This window comes from Lucilia sericata, unplaced genomic scaffold (genome assembly GCF_015586225.1).
Source record: "Lucilia sericata isolate MDLA Ls3-8-SP2 unplaced genomic scaffold, ASM1558622v1 Contig000539F_arrow, whole genome shotgun sequence".
NCBI classification, from domain to species: domain Eukaryota; kingdom Metazoa; phylum Arthropoda; class Insecta; order Diptera; family Calliphoridae; genus Lucilia; species Lucilia sericata.
The window spans coordinates 217,825-234,635 of NW_023994549.1; the positions used below are offsets into that span (position 1 = coordinate 217,825).

At 30.1% G+C, this 16,811-nt stretch overlaps 4 protein-coding genes across 4 annotated transcripts; 2 read left to right on the plus strand and 2 right to left on the minus strand.

The window, feature by feature from the left end:
- Window positions 1-2,364: 2,364 nt before the first annotated feature.
- On the minus strand, window positions 2,365-8,563 carry LOC119605951 (vacuolar protein sorting-associated protein 16 homolog). Its single transcript, XM_037959302.1, is given in 13 exon segments — window positions 2,365-2,531; window positions 2,597-2,797; window positions 2,858-2,989; window positions 3,057-3,328; window positions 5,928-5,953; window positions 5,956-6,088; window positions 6,149-6,270; window positions 6,335-6,483; window positions 6,548-6,675; window positions 6,738-7,426; window positions 7,658-7,934; window positions 8,001-8,190; window positions 8,263-8,563. Coding segments are annotated over 13 exon segments (2,523 nt in total). The 5' UTR covers window positions 8,319-8,563; the 3' UTR covers window positions 2,365-2,383.
- A 1,226-nt stretch (window positions 8,564-9,789) lies between these two features.
- LOC119605946 (tryptophan--tRNA ligase, cytoplasmic-like) lies at window positions 9,790-12,710 on the plus strand. The gene is made up of 5 exons (XM_037959297.1): window positions 9,790-10,029; window positions 10,084-10,312; window positions 10,380-10,562; window positions 11,901-12,480; window positions 12,543-12,710. Exons 1-5 carry the CDS (start codon window positions 9,849-9,851, stop codon window positions 12,654-12,656), a joined length of 1,287 nt encoding a protein of 428 aa, XP_037815225.1. The 5' UTR covers window positions 9,790-9,848; the 3' UTR covers window positions 12,657-12,710.
- Window positions 12,711-13,268: 558 nt separating this feature from the next.
- Window positions 13,269-15,246, plus strand: LOC119605947 (tryptophan--tRNA ligase, cytoplasmic-like). The gene is made up of 5 exons (XM_037959298.1): window positions 13,269-13,586; window positions 13,647-13,875; window positions 13,946-14,128; window positions 14,259-14,838; window positions 14,899-15,246. Exons 1-5 carry the CDS (start codon window positions 13,406-13,408, stop codon window positions 15,004-15,006), a joined length of 1,281 nt encoding a protein of 426 aa, XP_037815226.1. The 5' UTR covers window positions 13,269-13,405; the 3' UTR covers window positions 15,007-15,246.
- A 138-nt stretch (window positions 15,247-15,384) lies between these two features.
- LOC119605948 (BTB/POZ domain-containing protein KCTD9) lies at window positions 15,385-16,744 on the minus strand. The gene is made up of 2 exons (XM_037959300.1): window positions 16,001-16,744; window positions 15,385-15,944 (listed from the first exon to the last, which is right to left on the minus strand). Exons 1-2 carry the CDS (start codon window positions 16,622-16,624, stop codon window positions 15,498-15,500), a joined length of 1,071 nt encoding a protein of 356 aa, XP_037815228.1. The 5' UTR covers window positions 16,625-16,744; the 3' UTR covers window positions 15,385-15,497.
- Between the last annotated feature and the right edge of the window lie 67 nt (window positions 16,745-16,811).

The following is a 16,811-nucleotide window of genomic DNA, read 5'->3' on the forward strand; positions in this document are numbered from 1 at the left end:
TATGTGTTTACATTAAAGGAAACAATTATTGAAAGAGTTACAGTCCAAATACGCACTTTATATAAACAAATAATTTTCAATCACATGTAATAATCAACAATTTCAATATTCCAAGATCATCTTAAAATGATTCATAAATCAATACTTTTTTATTAAAATACAAAAAACTCTACAAACCAATAAAGTAATCAATTGATTTTTTTGTCGAATGCTAAAATTCACGCTCATCAAAAACCCATCGATCTTTTAATCATCATTATCGTTAAACATGATCACTTTGTCGTCAATAACAATTTGTATATTTTCTTTGTCTTGTCTCAAATTAAGTATTTTTTACTTTATAAAGATGTATCGATTGAAAAACACAAATTTATTTGTTAAAAAGAAACATACATAGTTCCTATTGTTTAAAAAGTTTCGGTTAATTCACTAATTAATTTAGGCATTGTGGAAGTGATTTTTTCATAACATTTAATGCAATGTCAAAATAATCAGTTTTAATGTTTTAAGAAAAATAATCATTAATTTTAATAAAACTAAAAATTTATACATAACTTTATAATTACATGTTCAAATTTTATTCTATAGATTATCATAAATTTGAAGAATTCATAGAAATTAAAACAGTCATTTCAAAGTGTTCTTAATAAGAACGTTTTCGAACTTTGTATGTTTCAGTTACGCGGCACTTTCTAGATCTTATATCCTGTTAGATCTTCTCCGGTACTTTCTATATTTCACACTAAGACACCTTCCTTATAACTATTAAAAACAGATTATTAAACAGTTTTTCTATACCCATTAATAGTATATAATTCCTCTTAATGATCGTTATCTGAACAAGAGATCTGTCTAATAGGTTTTTAAAGATTTATTTTTATTTTATGTAATTTGGTTTTTTTTTAGTTTATTTTATTACTCTGTTGTTAACACAAAACAAAACTTCCTTACAACATTTATCAAGTCATAAAAACTTCAAACATTGAATAGAACTTAAGACGTTGATAATTTAAGTTTATAATAGAGGGAAATTTACTTAAATGTTTTATAAAATAGTAAATTCCTTTAAACAATAATAATTACCTAAGATCACAAGGAAGTCTAATCATAAAAACGGCTACTTAACACGGCTATTATTGGCAATTTTGCTTTAAAAACTCCTTAGAAATCCAAACTACCAAAGATTTTATGACAGGCGCTTTAACTCAAAACTGACCGCACGCAGTTTATACACAAATAAATACATGAACGAAAGATAAGATCTGTTTAACTCTTGCATCTACATCATAAAACATCATAGAGTTTTAGAGTTCTAAAGATATTTATCAAGTGCTCTAAAAGTGTTTAGTTGAGTGAGTACCTTATAAAATGGTCACATACAGAAGGTGTTAAAAGGTCATAAAATGTGGTCAAACAATGTCAAAAAGCAACGATTACATTACATTGAAGTAAAAAGGTCTACAGTTTTAAGCTAGACAAATACAATTTTAAGTTGAGATAGGATCACAAAATTTATAGAAACCATGATTCTTTTTCTAATTTCTAATGTTAGTATCGGCCTTAAATTCAAGGTGAATTTCGGAAGGTGTCTTTGACTTCGGTCCTTTTGTTATCTCCAACCAAGATTTAATAGATTTATAAAGACATTTGTGACGGTTTTAGTCATTTTGTGAAGAGGAATTTAAATAAGGGCTATCATAGAATTCTTGAGATATTATAGTTCAAATAAAACTTGTTTATATCGCACTTTATCGTTCTACTGGTATTTGTATGTCAGTTATAAGATTTAAAATTATATTCTTAAAGGGACACTATATGGGGATCTTATAACATAAGCTTGTATGGAAAATCTTCGAAAGAAGGAGAATTTGGGAACAGATATTGCTCATTTTCAAATACCAAACAAACCTTATCAGTAGAGACTATATATGGAAAATTTCAGACATCCAGCTACTCAAATGTGGTCCCCATCGTGTTATTATCAGACGCACGGACATGGCTCGATTGTCTTTAAATATGAACTGTATATACTATCACGATATTGCACAAACGGCGGCAGCCAGAGATAAAATTGGTTTGAAAATGCACAATATCGACCTAGTTCACATATATGTACATATATACTATATGAACATGGTCTCACTCAGAGAATAACATTTACGTTCACAATAGGCTTAAAAATATCAGTATTGCTTTGAAATTGGACAGAATATGTATTAAGAAAAAGTTTTATAAGAACAAAAATTTATCTAAAAAGTTTCATTCGGAATAGTCTATATGGTTCTTTTGTATAAAAAACTTAGATCTTAGAAAGTATAAACAGAATTTCTTTATCTATAAAGATTATTAATTTATTTTACTTGCTTAAATTTTAATAAATACTTTATTTTTTAGAAGCTAAAATAGTAATGCATACATTAATTTTATCCAACTGTTGACGATTGCCTAGCATAGTGGCCTTTTGTTGCAATACATACAATGTATTGAGATCACGTTGTTCGAATGCCGTATCGATGGCTTCTTCGTAAAGTCTAAAAATTAATAAAATTTATTTGAAAAAAGTTACATATTGATTAGCAATAAAAACAAAACTTACTCTGCTCTTATATACCAATAAGTTTTACGATCATCACGACATTTAAGTATAAATTTACGTGCTTCAGTTAAATTGTTTTGTTTAAGACAAACTTCAACAAATGGTTCGTAGCCAATAGGACTCTTTTTACTTTTTGCAAATTTTTCCAACTCAATCCAATTTTGTTTACTGGATAAACTTAAAATGCGTAACCACCAAAATCTGCAAAAGAAAATATGATGTATTTTGTTTTGTTACTATAAAAATAGTTGATAAAATTACCTTCGATCTGGAACTTTAAAATCGTTTTTAATTTTTTCAGCTTCTTTAAGTTCTCCCAACTCTAAAAGTTTTTCAATGGTATTATGTATGGATAAACCCTGGAATGTTATTTCACCAAAAATCTTACTATATCTATAATTAAAAAAATATGTATGAAGCATAAGAGATCAAATATTTTAAGCCAAAAAAATAAACGAACTTGGTGGTTAAAGCTTTTTGTAATTTCATTAGTTTACTAGTGTCTGAACAAAGTTCGGCTTCGACATTACGACGACCTTGTGTATAACTATTGGCTATAATTGATAGATTTGCTTCTAAAGTTTCACTTTCAAGAGCATTTCGAAAATGATATTCAGCAATTGATTTGTGATCATCTTCGGTATTGTAAATGTCGTATAAAGCGGTACGACTCCATTCATTCATCATTTTCTTATAAATATTTAATGCCATTGGATACTCGCGTATAATCATCTGAAAATAAACAAAAAAATGTATACAATATTTAGAATGTAAACTCTTTATCAAAAAATTATAAATGTAAAATCATCTCATCGTTATTAACTTTTTATAGAATAATTATCTTTTCGAATTTTCTCCCACAAATCTTCTTTTGAGCGAAAATTTAACTTTTCGTCGATGAATCACTTCTTTATAAAAAATTTGCTTTTTTTCGAAAGACTAGACTATAGACTAGATCATTGACTAGACTATAGACTAGACTGTAGACTAGACTATAAACTTGTATATAGACTAGACTATAGATTATAGATTATAGACTATAACAATTGACTATAGATTAGACTATAGACTAGACTATAGACTATAGACTAGACTATAGACTAGACTATAGACTAGACTATAGACTATAGTCTAGTCTATAGTCTAGTCTATAGTCTAGTCTATAGTCTATAGTCTAGTCTATAGTCTAATCTATAGTCAATTGTTATAGTCTATAATCTATAATCTATAGTCTAGTCTATATACAAGTTTATACATAGACTAGACTATAGACTAGACTATAGACTAGACTATAGACTAGACTATAGACTAGACTATAGACTAGACTATAGACTAGACTATAGACTAGACTATAGACTAGACTATAGACTAGACAATAGACTAGACTATAGACTAGACTATAGACTAGACTATAGACTAGACTATAGACTAGACTATAGACTAGACATAGACTAGACTATAGACTAGACTATAGTAGACTATAGACTAGACTATAGACTAGACTATAGACTGACTATAGACTAGACTATAGACTAGACTATAGACTAGACTATAGACTAGACTATAGACTACACTATAGACTAGACTATAGACTACACTATAGACTAGACTATAGACTAGACTATAGACTAGACTATAGACTAGACTATAGACTAGACTAGACTAGACTATAGACTAGACTATAGACTAGATATAGACTAGACTATAGACTAGACTATAGACTAGACTATAGACTAGACTATAGACTAGACTATAGACTAGACTATAGACTAGACTATAGACTAGACTATAGACTAGACTATGACTAGACTATAGACTAGACTATAGATAGACTATAGACTAGACTATAGACTAGACTATAGACTAGACTATAGACTAGACTATAGACTAGACTATAGACTAGACTATAGACTAGACTATAGACTAGACTATAGACTAGACTATAGACTAGACTATAGACTAGACTATAGACTAGACTATAGACTAGACTATAGACTAGACTATAGACTAGACTATAGACTAGACTATAGACTAGACTATAGACTAGACTATAGACTAGACTATAGACTAGACTAGAGACTAGACTATGACTAGACTATAGACTAGACTATAGGACTAGACTATAGACTGGACTATAGACTAGACTATAGACTAGACTATAACTAGACTAGACTATAGACTAGACTATAGACTAGACTATAGACTAGACTATAGACTAGACTATAGACTAGACTATAGACTAGGACTATAGACTAGACTATAGACTAGACTATAGACTAGACTATAGACTAGACTATAGACCAGACTATAGACTAGACTATAGATTAGACTATAGACTAGACTATAGACTAGACTATAGACTAGACTATAGACAAGACTATAGACAAGACTATAGACTAGACTATAGACTAGACTATAGACTAGACTATAGACTAGACTATAGACTAGACTATAGACTAGACTAGACTATAGACTAGACTATAGACTGGACTATAGACTAGACTATAGACTAGACTATAGACTAGACTATAGACTAGACTATAGACTAGACTATAGACTAGACTATAGACTAGACTATAGACTAGACTATAGACTAGACTATAGACTAGACTAGACTATAGACTAGACTATAGACTAGACTATAGACTAGACTAGACTATAGACTAGACTATAGACTAGACTATAGACTAGACTATAGACTAGACTATAGACTAGACTATAGACTAGACTATAGACTAGACTATAAACTAGACTATAGACTAGACTATAGACTAGACTATAGACTAGACTATAGACTAGACTACAGACTAGACTATAGACTAGACTATAGACTAGACTATAGACTAGACTATAGACTAGACTATAGACTAGACTATAGACTAGACTATAGACTAGACTATAGACTAGACTATAGACTAGACTAGACTAATAGACTAGACTATAGACTAGACTATAGACTAGACTATAGACTAGACTATAGACTAGACTATAGACTAGACTATAGACTAGACTATAGACTAGACTATAGACTAGACTATAGACTAGACTATAGACTAGACTATAGACTAGACTATAGACTAGACTAGACTAGACTAGATTATGGAATAGACTATAGACTAGACTATAGATTAGACTATAGACTGGATTATAGACTAGACTATAGACTGGATTATACGCTAGACTAAAGACTAGACTATAGACTAGACTATAAACTAGATTATAAACTAGACTATAGACTAGAAATAAATTGTAATTGTATTGGTCTCAGTTTTACCAAAATATTCACACTTGTTTCACGAAAATGTGAATTTTAAAATACATTTTTACTCACATGGAAATTTGTAAGCATCATTTTCTTTTAATCTCCAACAAGACAGTAGCCACTAATTCAGTGTCGCCCGACTGTGTGGCACTCTGAACAGCACGATCATACTTGCCCAATTTTAATAATAGCGGCACTTGTAATGATGCCCTGGGTTCCAACTCTAGTAACTACAAGCAGATAAAACTTATTATATAAACAAGCAAGTGTATAGTATTATTTTTGCTTACTTTAATTGCTAATTCATCACGTCCAGCTTCATGAGCTTTTTCTGCTATATTACAAAACGATATACCTTCAACAGAGGGATTTTTGAATTTTTCAGTTATTTTACGAGCAACTTCATGGTCATCTAAAGAAATTTAAATAATTATTATTTACATTGATTGCTTCAGATTGAGATTCCTTTCGCTTACTTTTATCATTTATAACCTTGTGATATGCCCAATGTTCTAATATCCAAGATTCTGGCAATTTTAAATGTTTTGCAACTTGTATAGCAATGGCATAGTGTTTTCGAAATACTAAACGTCCTAGAATAACATCTGGTTTTAAATGTAAAAATCTATGAGGAAATTAAAGATAAAAATATAATTATAAAGTTATTAAAATTATAAAAATGTACTCACTGTTTAATGGTTAAAGGCATGGCTATTTTGGGATGCCGCAAGCCATTTAAAACTCTTAATATACGCAGCATTTTAATATATTCGTCAGGATTATGAGATTTAATAAAACCTTTGCCAAAGTAGGCAGTCTAAAAAAAAGCATTTTAATTTAAAATTTATAAGATTTTTTAATAATTTAAATTAACCTTACCCTCATTAAACTTTTTTGTGTTTCTGTACAAAACTCATAACCAGCTGCCTCTATACACTCATCTACGGCTTCGTTCATGCGATCACGGAATAGACTCAAGTATTCATCAGATTGATGTGATTTTTCTTGGAATTTTTTCTGAGCCTCAAATAGAAAACTCGATGGTTCCTGACTATTAATGGCAAATATATTCTGTACACATTTTGGCAATTTCTGTATCATTTCGTGAGTGTTATTTGTGAGAATACGAACACCATCCATTTCAGCAACCAGAAAAATAGCCGGATCATAACTAAATAGATTTTTATCACCATTACGATTGACAACCAATAAAAATGAATTATATGCTATGACTACAGCATCGGATTGTGCGTTGTCAACGTTCATAATCCATTCGATCTGCTTTGGCATATCTTTGCGTCCAGTATCAAACTCACAATATTTTTGTTTCATATCCACGCTACCCATCCATAAAATACCATTATTTGTATATAAAGCCAAATTCTGATGATTATAAGATATAGACATTGAAATGATGCGTTCGAAGGGTTTACTAATTAAATTGCGTGTTATTGAGCCCACAGATTCTCCCAAAAATAATTTAATAACTTCACGATCTCTTCCCAAGAGACAATAGCTATTGCGTTCTTCCGTCACAATTTCCCAGCAAGTGCATTCGGAGAGAGATTCTGTGAAAAAAATTATTAGTGAAAAGGTGAATTTCACTAGAGATTAGTTCGGCTGTATGGGTTTCATCGTTACAGGTTAATAAAAACATGCAACAAATTTCATTAAATTATATTTACAATTACAACCTGAACTTTGCGCATACAGCCGGGCAAAAGAATAAGATTAAGTCAACTCAGACCTACCTACCTACCATATATCTGTAAAGTAAATGTGTATACGATTTTACTTACTCGGAATCTCTGGCAAGAGTCGAGAACGATTATCTTTAGTACTATTGAGTTTTAAGAAAACACGTCCGTTTGTAGTCATAACAGCCACACCCGTTCCAGTTGATGATTGATATATTTTGGCATCCACAATTTTGGTTAAACTAGCTTCCTGGCCCATACTATAGGAATATCTTTCATTACCAAACATATCGTAAATAAAAACTAATGCATCATCCTGTACACAAATCAACTCTTCCGTATCGGACCAACCCATTGAAATCAATTTACCATGATTCCACTGAAATCAGAAGCAATCATTGTCTAGTTTAAGATAATATTTACATACATATATCTTTAAACTTACCCAAATTTTTCCCAATTCTAGGCCTGCTGTATCGAATATGCGTATAACAGGTTTAGCAGTACCTTTAATTGGCACTATTTGATTAGGATCTCTTGTCACCGCTATTGGACCGCCATACGGAGCACATACCACTTTCATATATTCTAAATCCAAATCTAATGGCCAATCTGGTGTATGTAAATCGAGTTTCCTGTTTTATTGATGATTGAAAAGTGGGTGTAAACTGCACTTTTAAATGCGATATACATATGAAGGTATTTACCTGTAAGTTGTGGGTCGCAAAACGAACCAATCGCCAGTATTGTACATAATCGGCATTTTTAATTATATATGTTTTTATCTTTTCTTGAATTTTTTAAATATTTGTAAATTTAATGTTATTTTTTTGCAAACAAATTATGACAGTAGTAAACAGAGATAAAAATTAAAACAAGGGATATTTTAGGAAGATGGCATTTACAATTTTTGTTTATATTTAATTTGACACATCAGACTACAAGTAAATCTTTTTTTCTATGTATAATTTGACATTTTTCCGTTCAATTTCCTTAACCAGTTGTGTTTCTAATATCATCTTTCGTAAATTCCCTCGAATAAAAAATGTAATTTGTTTTGATCAGCTGTCGTATAAAATTAATTGAGTTGCCGTATTACAGAAATATTTTACCGAACAGAGTGTGGCCATAAGATTACTTTTATAAGTAACGGTAGGAAATTTACATTTGAATAATTTAAATAAATCGAATTTTCAATATTTCTTTATAATATAAATATAAACAATTATATCTTTTTGAGTAATGTTTTTTTCTATAGTGTTTCTATTGAATAAATTTTATACACATTTTTTTTTTGAAGTTCGAAGCAAGCTTTAATTTTCGGTGGGCACATCAGTACTCAGTGTGGAGCTCATATAAACATGGGGAAAATCCCCATACTTTATACAGTAAATTACAATTAATACATACATACATATTAGGGTGATCGACTCGATTTTTCACCCGGTTTTAAAACCGGTTTTTTCTGCTTTACCAGTGTCGGTTTTTTCTTAATGTTGATTTTTCGAATATCGAATAACCCGGTTTTTTCACTTTTTAAAAACCGGTTTCGCATACTTTTATTTGCTTTGTATTCAAAGATTATTTAAATGAAATTTTTAAGTAAATAATAATACAGCTAAATTTTAAAATTATTTGAGTCGAGGAACTAGCGTATATTTTTCTAAAGCTCCTTTGGTTAAACTTTTTTGATTTTCCTAATTAATTAAAAAAAATTATTTGTAAAATTGATAACTGTTTGATAAAATTTTATCAATCTTAAGATTATATTCAATTTACAATAATTAATTTACGGCTGAAATTTTATGGAAGTGTTGTCCTAAACAGGGCTTTTGAAATAAGATAGGATTACATAGTACCTTATGTTTAACAGAAGTGTCCCACTTTTTTCCTAATTTTTTTATATTAATGAAATAATGTAAATCAGACGACTAGATCTATAGTTATAATCTTTTAAACTGTTAAAAATCATTTCTGGCCATGTTTTATTAATCAAATTTAAACATAAACATTAAGTTTTTCAAATTAAAATATTTTTTTTTTATTTATAATGAAAAACCGGTTAACCGGTTTTTTCTGAATTTGAAAAATATCAACCGGTTTTTTTTAAATGCCAACTATTCGAACTATTCGAAACCGGTTTTTGGAAAATGTCGAATAATCGATCACCCTAATACATATATAGTATATATGTTGTAGTATATATACCGCAAAAATTTTAGAATTGTAATCATTTTATAAAAAAATGCAGTGCAATTGTTTGTTATAAATAATTAAAACAACAGTACGGAAAATGAACGTTAATCCAATTGCAGAGACGAAAGGCATTGAAGTCTTAAATATCAAACCAAATGAAATCGAAGAAACTACAACAGGTGTCGAGGTCACGGTTAACGATGAACAAAATGATATTGTAGATCCATGGAATGTGGCTAGTAACAGCGACACTGGAATCGATTATGACAAATTAATAAGTAATTTATTTATTTGTAAATTATGCCTTTCCTAATTCTTTTCATACATTCAAGAACGTTTCGGTTCGTCCAGAATTGATGATGAGCTAATTGAACGTATAGAAAAGATAAGTGGTAAACCAGTACATCATTTAATACGTCGAGGTATTTTCTTTTCACATCGTGAGCTAAGCACTATTTTAACTTTGAAGGAAGAAGGTAAACCGTTTTATTTATATACTGGACGCGGTCCTAGTTCCGAATCGTTGCATTTAGGACATTTAATACCTTTCATAATGACAAAGTAGGTTCAAGCATTTTGTTTTCGGCACTTGTTGTAATTATTTATTTTTAAAACTATTATTTTATAGATATCTTCAAGATACATTTGATGTACCATTGGTTATACAAATGTCTGATGACGAAAAGACTTTGTGGAAAGATTTGAAAATAGAAGATGCTATAAAATTGGCTCATGAAAATGCTAAAGATATTATTGCTATGGATTTTGATGTGGAGAAAACATTTATATTTAATGATTTAACATTTATGGGGTAAGTAAATTAGAGAAAAAAATTATTATGAGGTTATTTATCTCCAAGTTATTTAAATCTTAATTTAGAGTCCTTTTTTAATTATTATACTATATATTAGCGATAACATTTTTCTTGCTGGATAAAGTAAAATACATATAGTATACTTATGTACATATTTATTTATCTAGATATTGCAAAAGTTTCTTTTTACTTAACAACAAGTTCAAGGGTAATTCCCTTTATCTTTGAATTTAATATGATGAAATATTTTTTTCTTTGTTGCCTATTTATTGCGCAAATAAATCAATTGCGAAGTTAATGATTAATCATTCGTAAAAAATATATAGAGAACAAAAAGGGGAAATGGTAAAGTGTGGGAGTAGATATATATCTGCAGTCACAATGGATAACAGGCTAATGTCAATTTGAAATACAATTGCATAGTTATTAATTTGCAAATTACAAATTTTGAACTTTTTACTTTACAATAAATAATTATTTTTAAAGTAAAGAACATTAAGGGCCAATCTTTAGGTGAAAGATTAGCGATTAAATTAAAATTAATCCTCGAAAGATGTTTTTGAGTACTCAATTAGTTAATTTTGTTTGCAAGTTTAAGCGCCCAATGGAGGTGGTTTAATCTTAAGCACGAAATGCAAAAGTGTAAACAGCTGATGCAAAAAAAATTAAAAAAAAAATTTATAAATATAAACATTAAAATGTTCTATTTATTGATTAGTATAAATTATGGACACTTCAAAATACATTTTTTTGTTTTTAATTTAAGTTTTCATTAATTTTCATATTAAATTTACAATTGTCTTCTTCTTTTTTATAAAATATGCATTGTTTTGATAACAAACAGTGAAATTTTCTGTTGTTTTGTATGGCAACACTGCGAAGTTTAATCTTGTACTCAAAAACATCAAATGGGATTAACATCGGATTAAATTTATTTTTAGATTAACTAATCTGATTATTAATTGGCATTTGATTGCCAACTCAAAAACCCGGTCTAATTCTCTACAGAATTAACTCACCTTAATTTTTAATTCAGTTTTAAATTTTTAAATGTTTTAATTCTTTGGCTATATTAGTTTATTTCAATTATCAAATAGTTTATTTCCTACCATTATTATTTTTATTTAATTTTCTATTACAATTTTTTTTAATTCTATTTCAAAAATACAAAAATTTTTGAATTATAAAATACACAGAAAAAAGTTTCAGCATAAATATTATGAACTGTTTTCATTGACTAAAGTTAATAATATAGAAGAAAAACAAGAATTAAGCAATTTATTCAATCGAATTAAAAAAAATATTAATTCAATTGTTGTATATATTTTTTATTAGCCAATGTCCAGCAATGTATCAAAATGTCATACGAATCCAAAAATGTGTTACTTTTAATCAAGTTAAAGGTATATTTGGTTTTGAAGATTCAGATCTTATTGGCAAAATTGGATTTCCCGCTGTGCAGGCTGCTCCAGCACTTTCGAACACATTTCCATTCATATTTGGCGATCGTAAAGTACACTGTCTAGTACCGTGTGCCATTGATCAAGATCCCTATTTCAGAATGTGTCGAGATGTGGCTCCACGTTTAGGTTATCCCAAATGTGCCCTAATACATTCATCTTTTTTCCCCGCATTACAGGGTGCCAAATCAAAAATGTCTGCAAGTGAAGAAAATTCGGCAGTATTTTTAACAGATACACCGAAACAAATTAAAAATAAAATTAATAAATATGCATTTTCGGGTGGTCGTACTACCGTCGAGGAACACAGAACCTTGGGTGGTAATCCAGATATTGATGTGGCTTATCAATTGCTAAAATTCTTTATGGAGGATGATGAAGAATTGGAGAGAGTTCGTTTAGCCTACAGTAAGGGTGAAATGTTAACGGGAGAAATTAAACAATTGGCAATTGAAGTAAGTTTATTGCAAAATAATTATACAATATAAGAGTTCTCTTTATAAATATTATTTTAAAGGTTATTACTCCGTTAGTGGAAGAGCACCAAGCCGCTCGTAAACTCGTTACCGATGAAATGTTACAAGACTTCATGAATATTCGTCCCTTGAAATTTGGTGGCTGTACAATTTAAAATGTTTTTGCTTTAGTATTAAATTTTCTAAATAAATTTGTTTATAAAATTTCACTTATACTTTTCTTATAAAGAATGAATTTCCTTGGTAATTAATTCAATGGGATCCAAAGCTAAAGAATTAAACTTCTGAATTTTCAAATTAATGAATGGTATTTATTTATTTGAAACTATTAAAGGAGTTTTAAATATCACCTTTTAGAACAAACCTAGATCCGTGAGCCAGTTTGTATTGTGTACATTTTTAAGTGTTTATTATCACATTTTCAGTAAAGGGGTTTTTCAAATACCGGCTTCGCTAATAATACATTTTTTTATAAAAATTGTTCTGGTTCCTGTTGTATATGTATAACTTTGAAGTCTCATAATTCTGAAAACAAAAGAGACCATACGAAAATATTTATTTCCCTAGGCTTAAAATCGAACCCTCTTATTTTTAACTAATCCTATTTAAATACAAATAATTTTTAGGTTCAGATATTAAGTTGATAACGGAACATTAGAAATTTGTTTTTAGCCACTCACTAGTAATGGTTTTAAATTAAAAAATCTGGCAATAGGGTTAAAAGCGTTGCCATATTTATATTAGAAGGTAAATCCCTACAATATACACCGCTCAGCAATACATGTGTCATCTTTTGCCGTGTAGTATTTATACAACGACACGTTTTGCATTGCAGTCTTTTTTTTTTTGGAAATTGCAGTGCATTTATTTGTTTGGATTAAAGAATTGAATCAATTTGTGGAATATGAGTGATAATCAAGTGGCAGTAGCAGAAGGCGTTGAAGCCATAAGTCTTAATCCAAACGAAATCGAAGAGACAGCAACGGGTGTTGAAGTCACGGTCAATGATGAACAAAGTGATGTGGTGAATCCATGGAATGTGACTAGTAGTAGTGATACTGGAATCGATTATGACAAATTAATAAGTAAGTCGGTAGAAAGTTTTGACGCTGCATAGTTTTGCTTATTATTTGTTAATTTTCTAGAACGCTTTGGTTCCTCTAGAATTGATGATGAAATGATAGCACGTATTGAAAAGATAAGTGGAAAACCTGCTCATCATTTGATACGTCGTGGTATATTCTTTTCACATCGTGAGTTAAATACCATCTTAACATTGAAGGAACAAGGTAAACCTTTTTATTTGTACACCGGACGTGGTCCTAGTTCGGAGTCATTGCACTTGGGTCATTTGATACCATTCATAATGACAAAGTAAGTTATTGTTGTTTCATTGCTAAGTGGTAAGCGTTTTATTCATTAGTTTTTTAAAATTTCATTATAGATATCTTCAGGAAACATTTGATGTACCTTTGGTTATTCAAATGTCTGATGACGAAAAGACTTTGTGGAAAGATTTAAAAGTAGAAGCCGCTATAAAATTGGCACATGAAAATGCTAAAGATATAATTGCCATGGGTTTTGATATTGAGAAGACATTTATTTTTAATAACTTGACATTTATGGGGTAAGTAGTTAAAATTAATTATGATTGCAATTTGTCCATAATTGGACACAACTACTATAATCTTGGTATTATTATTCCAAATATCGGTACTTAATTTTTATTAATCACTTTCTATATTCATCTTGTATAGCCAATGTCCAGCAATGTATCAAAATGTTATACGTATTCAAAAATGTGTTACTTTTAATCAAGTAAAAGGTATCTTCGGTTTTGGAGATTCAGATATAATTGGTAAAATTGGATTTCCTGCAGTGCAGGCTGCTCCAGCTCTTTCCAGCACATTTCCTTTTATATTTGGCGAACGTAAGGTACACTGCCTAGTACCTTGTGCAATCGATCAAGATCCCTATTTCCGTATGTGTCGAGATGTGGCGCCACGATTGGGTTATCCCAAGTGTGCCCTAATTCATTCAACATTTTTCCCCGCATTACAAGGAGCCAAGTCGAAAATGTCTGCTAGTGAACAAAACTCTGCAGTATTTTTAACGGATACACCGAAACAAATTAAAAATAAAATTAATAAGTATGCATTTTCTGGTGGTCGTACTACCGTCGAGGAACACAGAGCCTTGGGTGGTAATCCAGATATTGATGTGGCTTACCAATTGCTAAAATTCTTTTTGGAAGATGATGCTGAATTGGAGAGAGTTCGTTTAGCCTACAGCAAGGGTGAAATGTTAACTGGAGAATTAAAGAAATTAGCTATTGAGGTAAGTTTAAAAAAAAAAATAAGATCATAGAATAGATTTGTATATACATTTTCATTCCAGACTGTTACCCCTATTGTGGAGCAACATCAAACCGCTCGTAAATTAGTAACCGATGAAATATTGCAAGATTTTATGAAAATTCGTCCCTTGAAATTTGGTGGCTGTTAAATTAAATATATATATTTATTGAAAATATCCTTAAAAACGTACATATGTTTAACCAGATATTTGCTTTTGTATTAAATTAAATTCTAAGATCACATTTACATTTAACTTAATATAATTAATTTTTTGTATGTATGTTCGGTTTAAGTAATAACTTATAAACGCTTTGCTATGCAATAAATAATATTAATATTATTTAACGAAATAAAACATCTTAATGGTTGGTTAATGTTTTTGTGAAAATATTAGATTTTTTATTTAAATTATTTAACATTATTATTATAAAAGTAAATGAAGCTATTCACATAAACTTACATACTAAAAATGAAATTGGTATATTCGTAGAAAAAGTCCCATTGGAATAAATGAGTAAAGAATATATAATAAGGAAATAATTAAATATATTTTTCTTGTACAAAGAATATAAAAGAAACAGGCATCACAGAAATAATCCATCAAACATTTCGTTTTAAGTAATGTCCGATAATATAAGTTTAGCGTATGGCTTGAGCCATATGCAATGGTGTAACCATAAGCGTTAGTTCGGCATCTTTAAGATTGGCTCCTCTCAGGTTTGCTTCCTGTAAATCACTGCCAGATAAGTTACAACGTTCCAAGTCAGCGCCAGCCAATACTGCAGCCCGCAAATTGCAGTTTTTCATATTAGCATTTTTAAGATTGGCAACTCTGAGGTTTACTCCAGCCATATTAGAACTTTCTAAGCACGCACCTTTCAGATTAACGCCCTCAAGATTAGTACGCAAACCTGACGGATCTTCGAAATTGCAACCCCTTAGGTTAGCACCTTCCATGTTGGCACACAAGCCTTTAACCGATACAAGTTGAGCACATTCCAAATTTGCAAAAGCTAAATCCGTGCGTTCCAAACAGCAATATGTTAGATTAGCATGAGACAAATTGCATCTTTGCATGCAAGCGTACTGTAAAGAAACTGAGACTATAGACTGAATAATAAAGTGAATTAGGAAGAAAAAACCTTAAAATTTATGTTACGGAAATCCAGCTTTCTTAAGTCAGCTCCGGCTAAGTTTACACCCTGGAAACGTATCTCTGTTATATGTGAGGTTTGTATTAAAGCTTTAATAACATCTCTTCGAGTCAACGGTATATTATCCATTGACTGGTTCTGTTGTATTATTTGTGGTTCTAACTGGCTAACCAATGTTTCCAAGCCAAAAAATTTTGCCTCTTCTAAAACTCCCTCCAAACTGACATTTTGATCCACTATCAATTGACCGTGCCTTAGATAGTTTATAATTGGTTCAAAATAATGTGGACTGCGATCTATTAAATAGGCGCCTTGTTCATCCTGGTCACTTGGAAGCATCGCGCCTTCTTGTGAAAACATACGTGCCAACATACTCTCTGGTTCTTTACTTACCAATGTCCATATTGTGGTAAGAAAAACCTTCCCACCGACATTTAATTTTATCCATTTGGAAGATGAGAATTCTTTAATCATTACTTCATTCGCAGTTGCAATAGAGGTACTAAATTTGTCAGCTGTCTTAGAGCTGCTATTCTCTGGGTTTGTTTCAGTATTTTTCACATTTTCATTTAATAATTTTGTAGTTATACCATTATTTTCTTCAATATTCATAATATATCAATTTATGCTTTTATTTTGTAATTAAATGTAACGAGATAAAAATGTTAATGCCCCTTCGAAAAAAAATTCATCTGATAATTCTACATATTTTATTTTGATATCAGTTTAGCACTTGTTCCTTTTGATGTTTTCATTCTCATAGTAATAGTGCCATATGTTTAAATGTTACAATTGTGTT

Bases quoted from the DNA above. Each gene is read 5' to 3' on its own strand.
- LOC119605946 (XM_037959297.1), top strand. From the start codon at position 9,849: ATGAACGTTAATCCAATTGCAGAGACGAAAGGCATTGAAGTCTTAAAT. The intron at 10,030-10,083 runs GTAATTTATTTA...CATACATTCAAG, and splicing joins CGATTATGACAAATTAATAA to AACGTTTCGGTTCGTCCAGA. The intron at 10,563-11,900 runs GTAAGTAAATTA...ATTTTTTATTAG, and splicing joins AATGATTTAACATTTATGGG to CCAATGTCCAGCAATGTATC.
- LOC119605947 (XM_037959298.1), top strand. From the start codon at position 13,406: ATGAGTGATAATCAAGTGGCAGTAGCAGAAGGCGTTGAAGCCATAAGT. The intron at 13,876-13,945 runs GTAAGTTATTGT...ATTTCATTATAG, and splicing joins ATACCATTCATAATGACAAA to ATATCTTCAGGAAACATTTG. The intron at 14,129-14,258 runs GTAAGTAGTTAA...CATCTTGTATAG, and splicing joins AATAACTTGACATTTATGGG to CCAATGTCCAGCAATGTATC.
- LOC119605948 (XM_037959300.1), bottom strand. From the start codon at position 16,624: ATGAATATTGAAGAAAATAATGGTATAACTACAAAATTATTAAATGAA. The intron at 15,945-16,000 runs GTTTTTTCTTCC...GTTTCTTTACAG, and splicing joins TCCGTAACATAAATTTTAAG to TACGCTTGCATGCAAAGATG.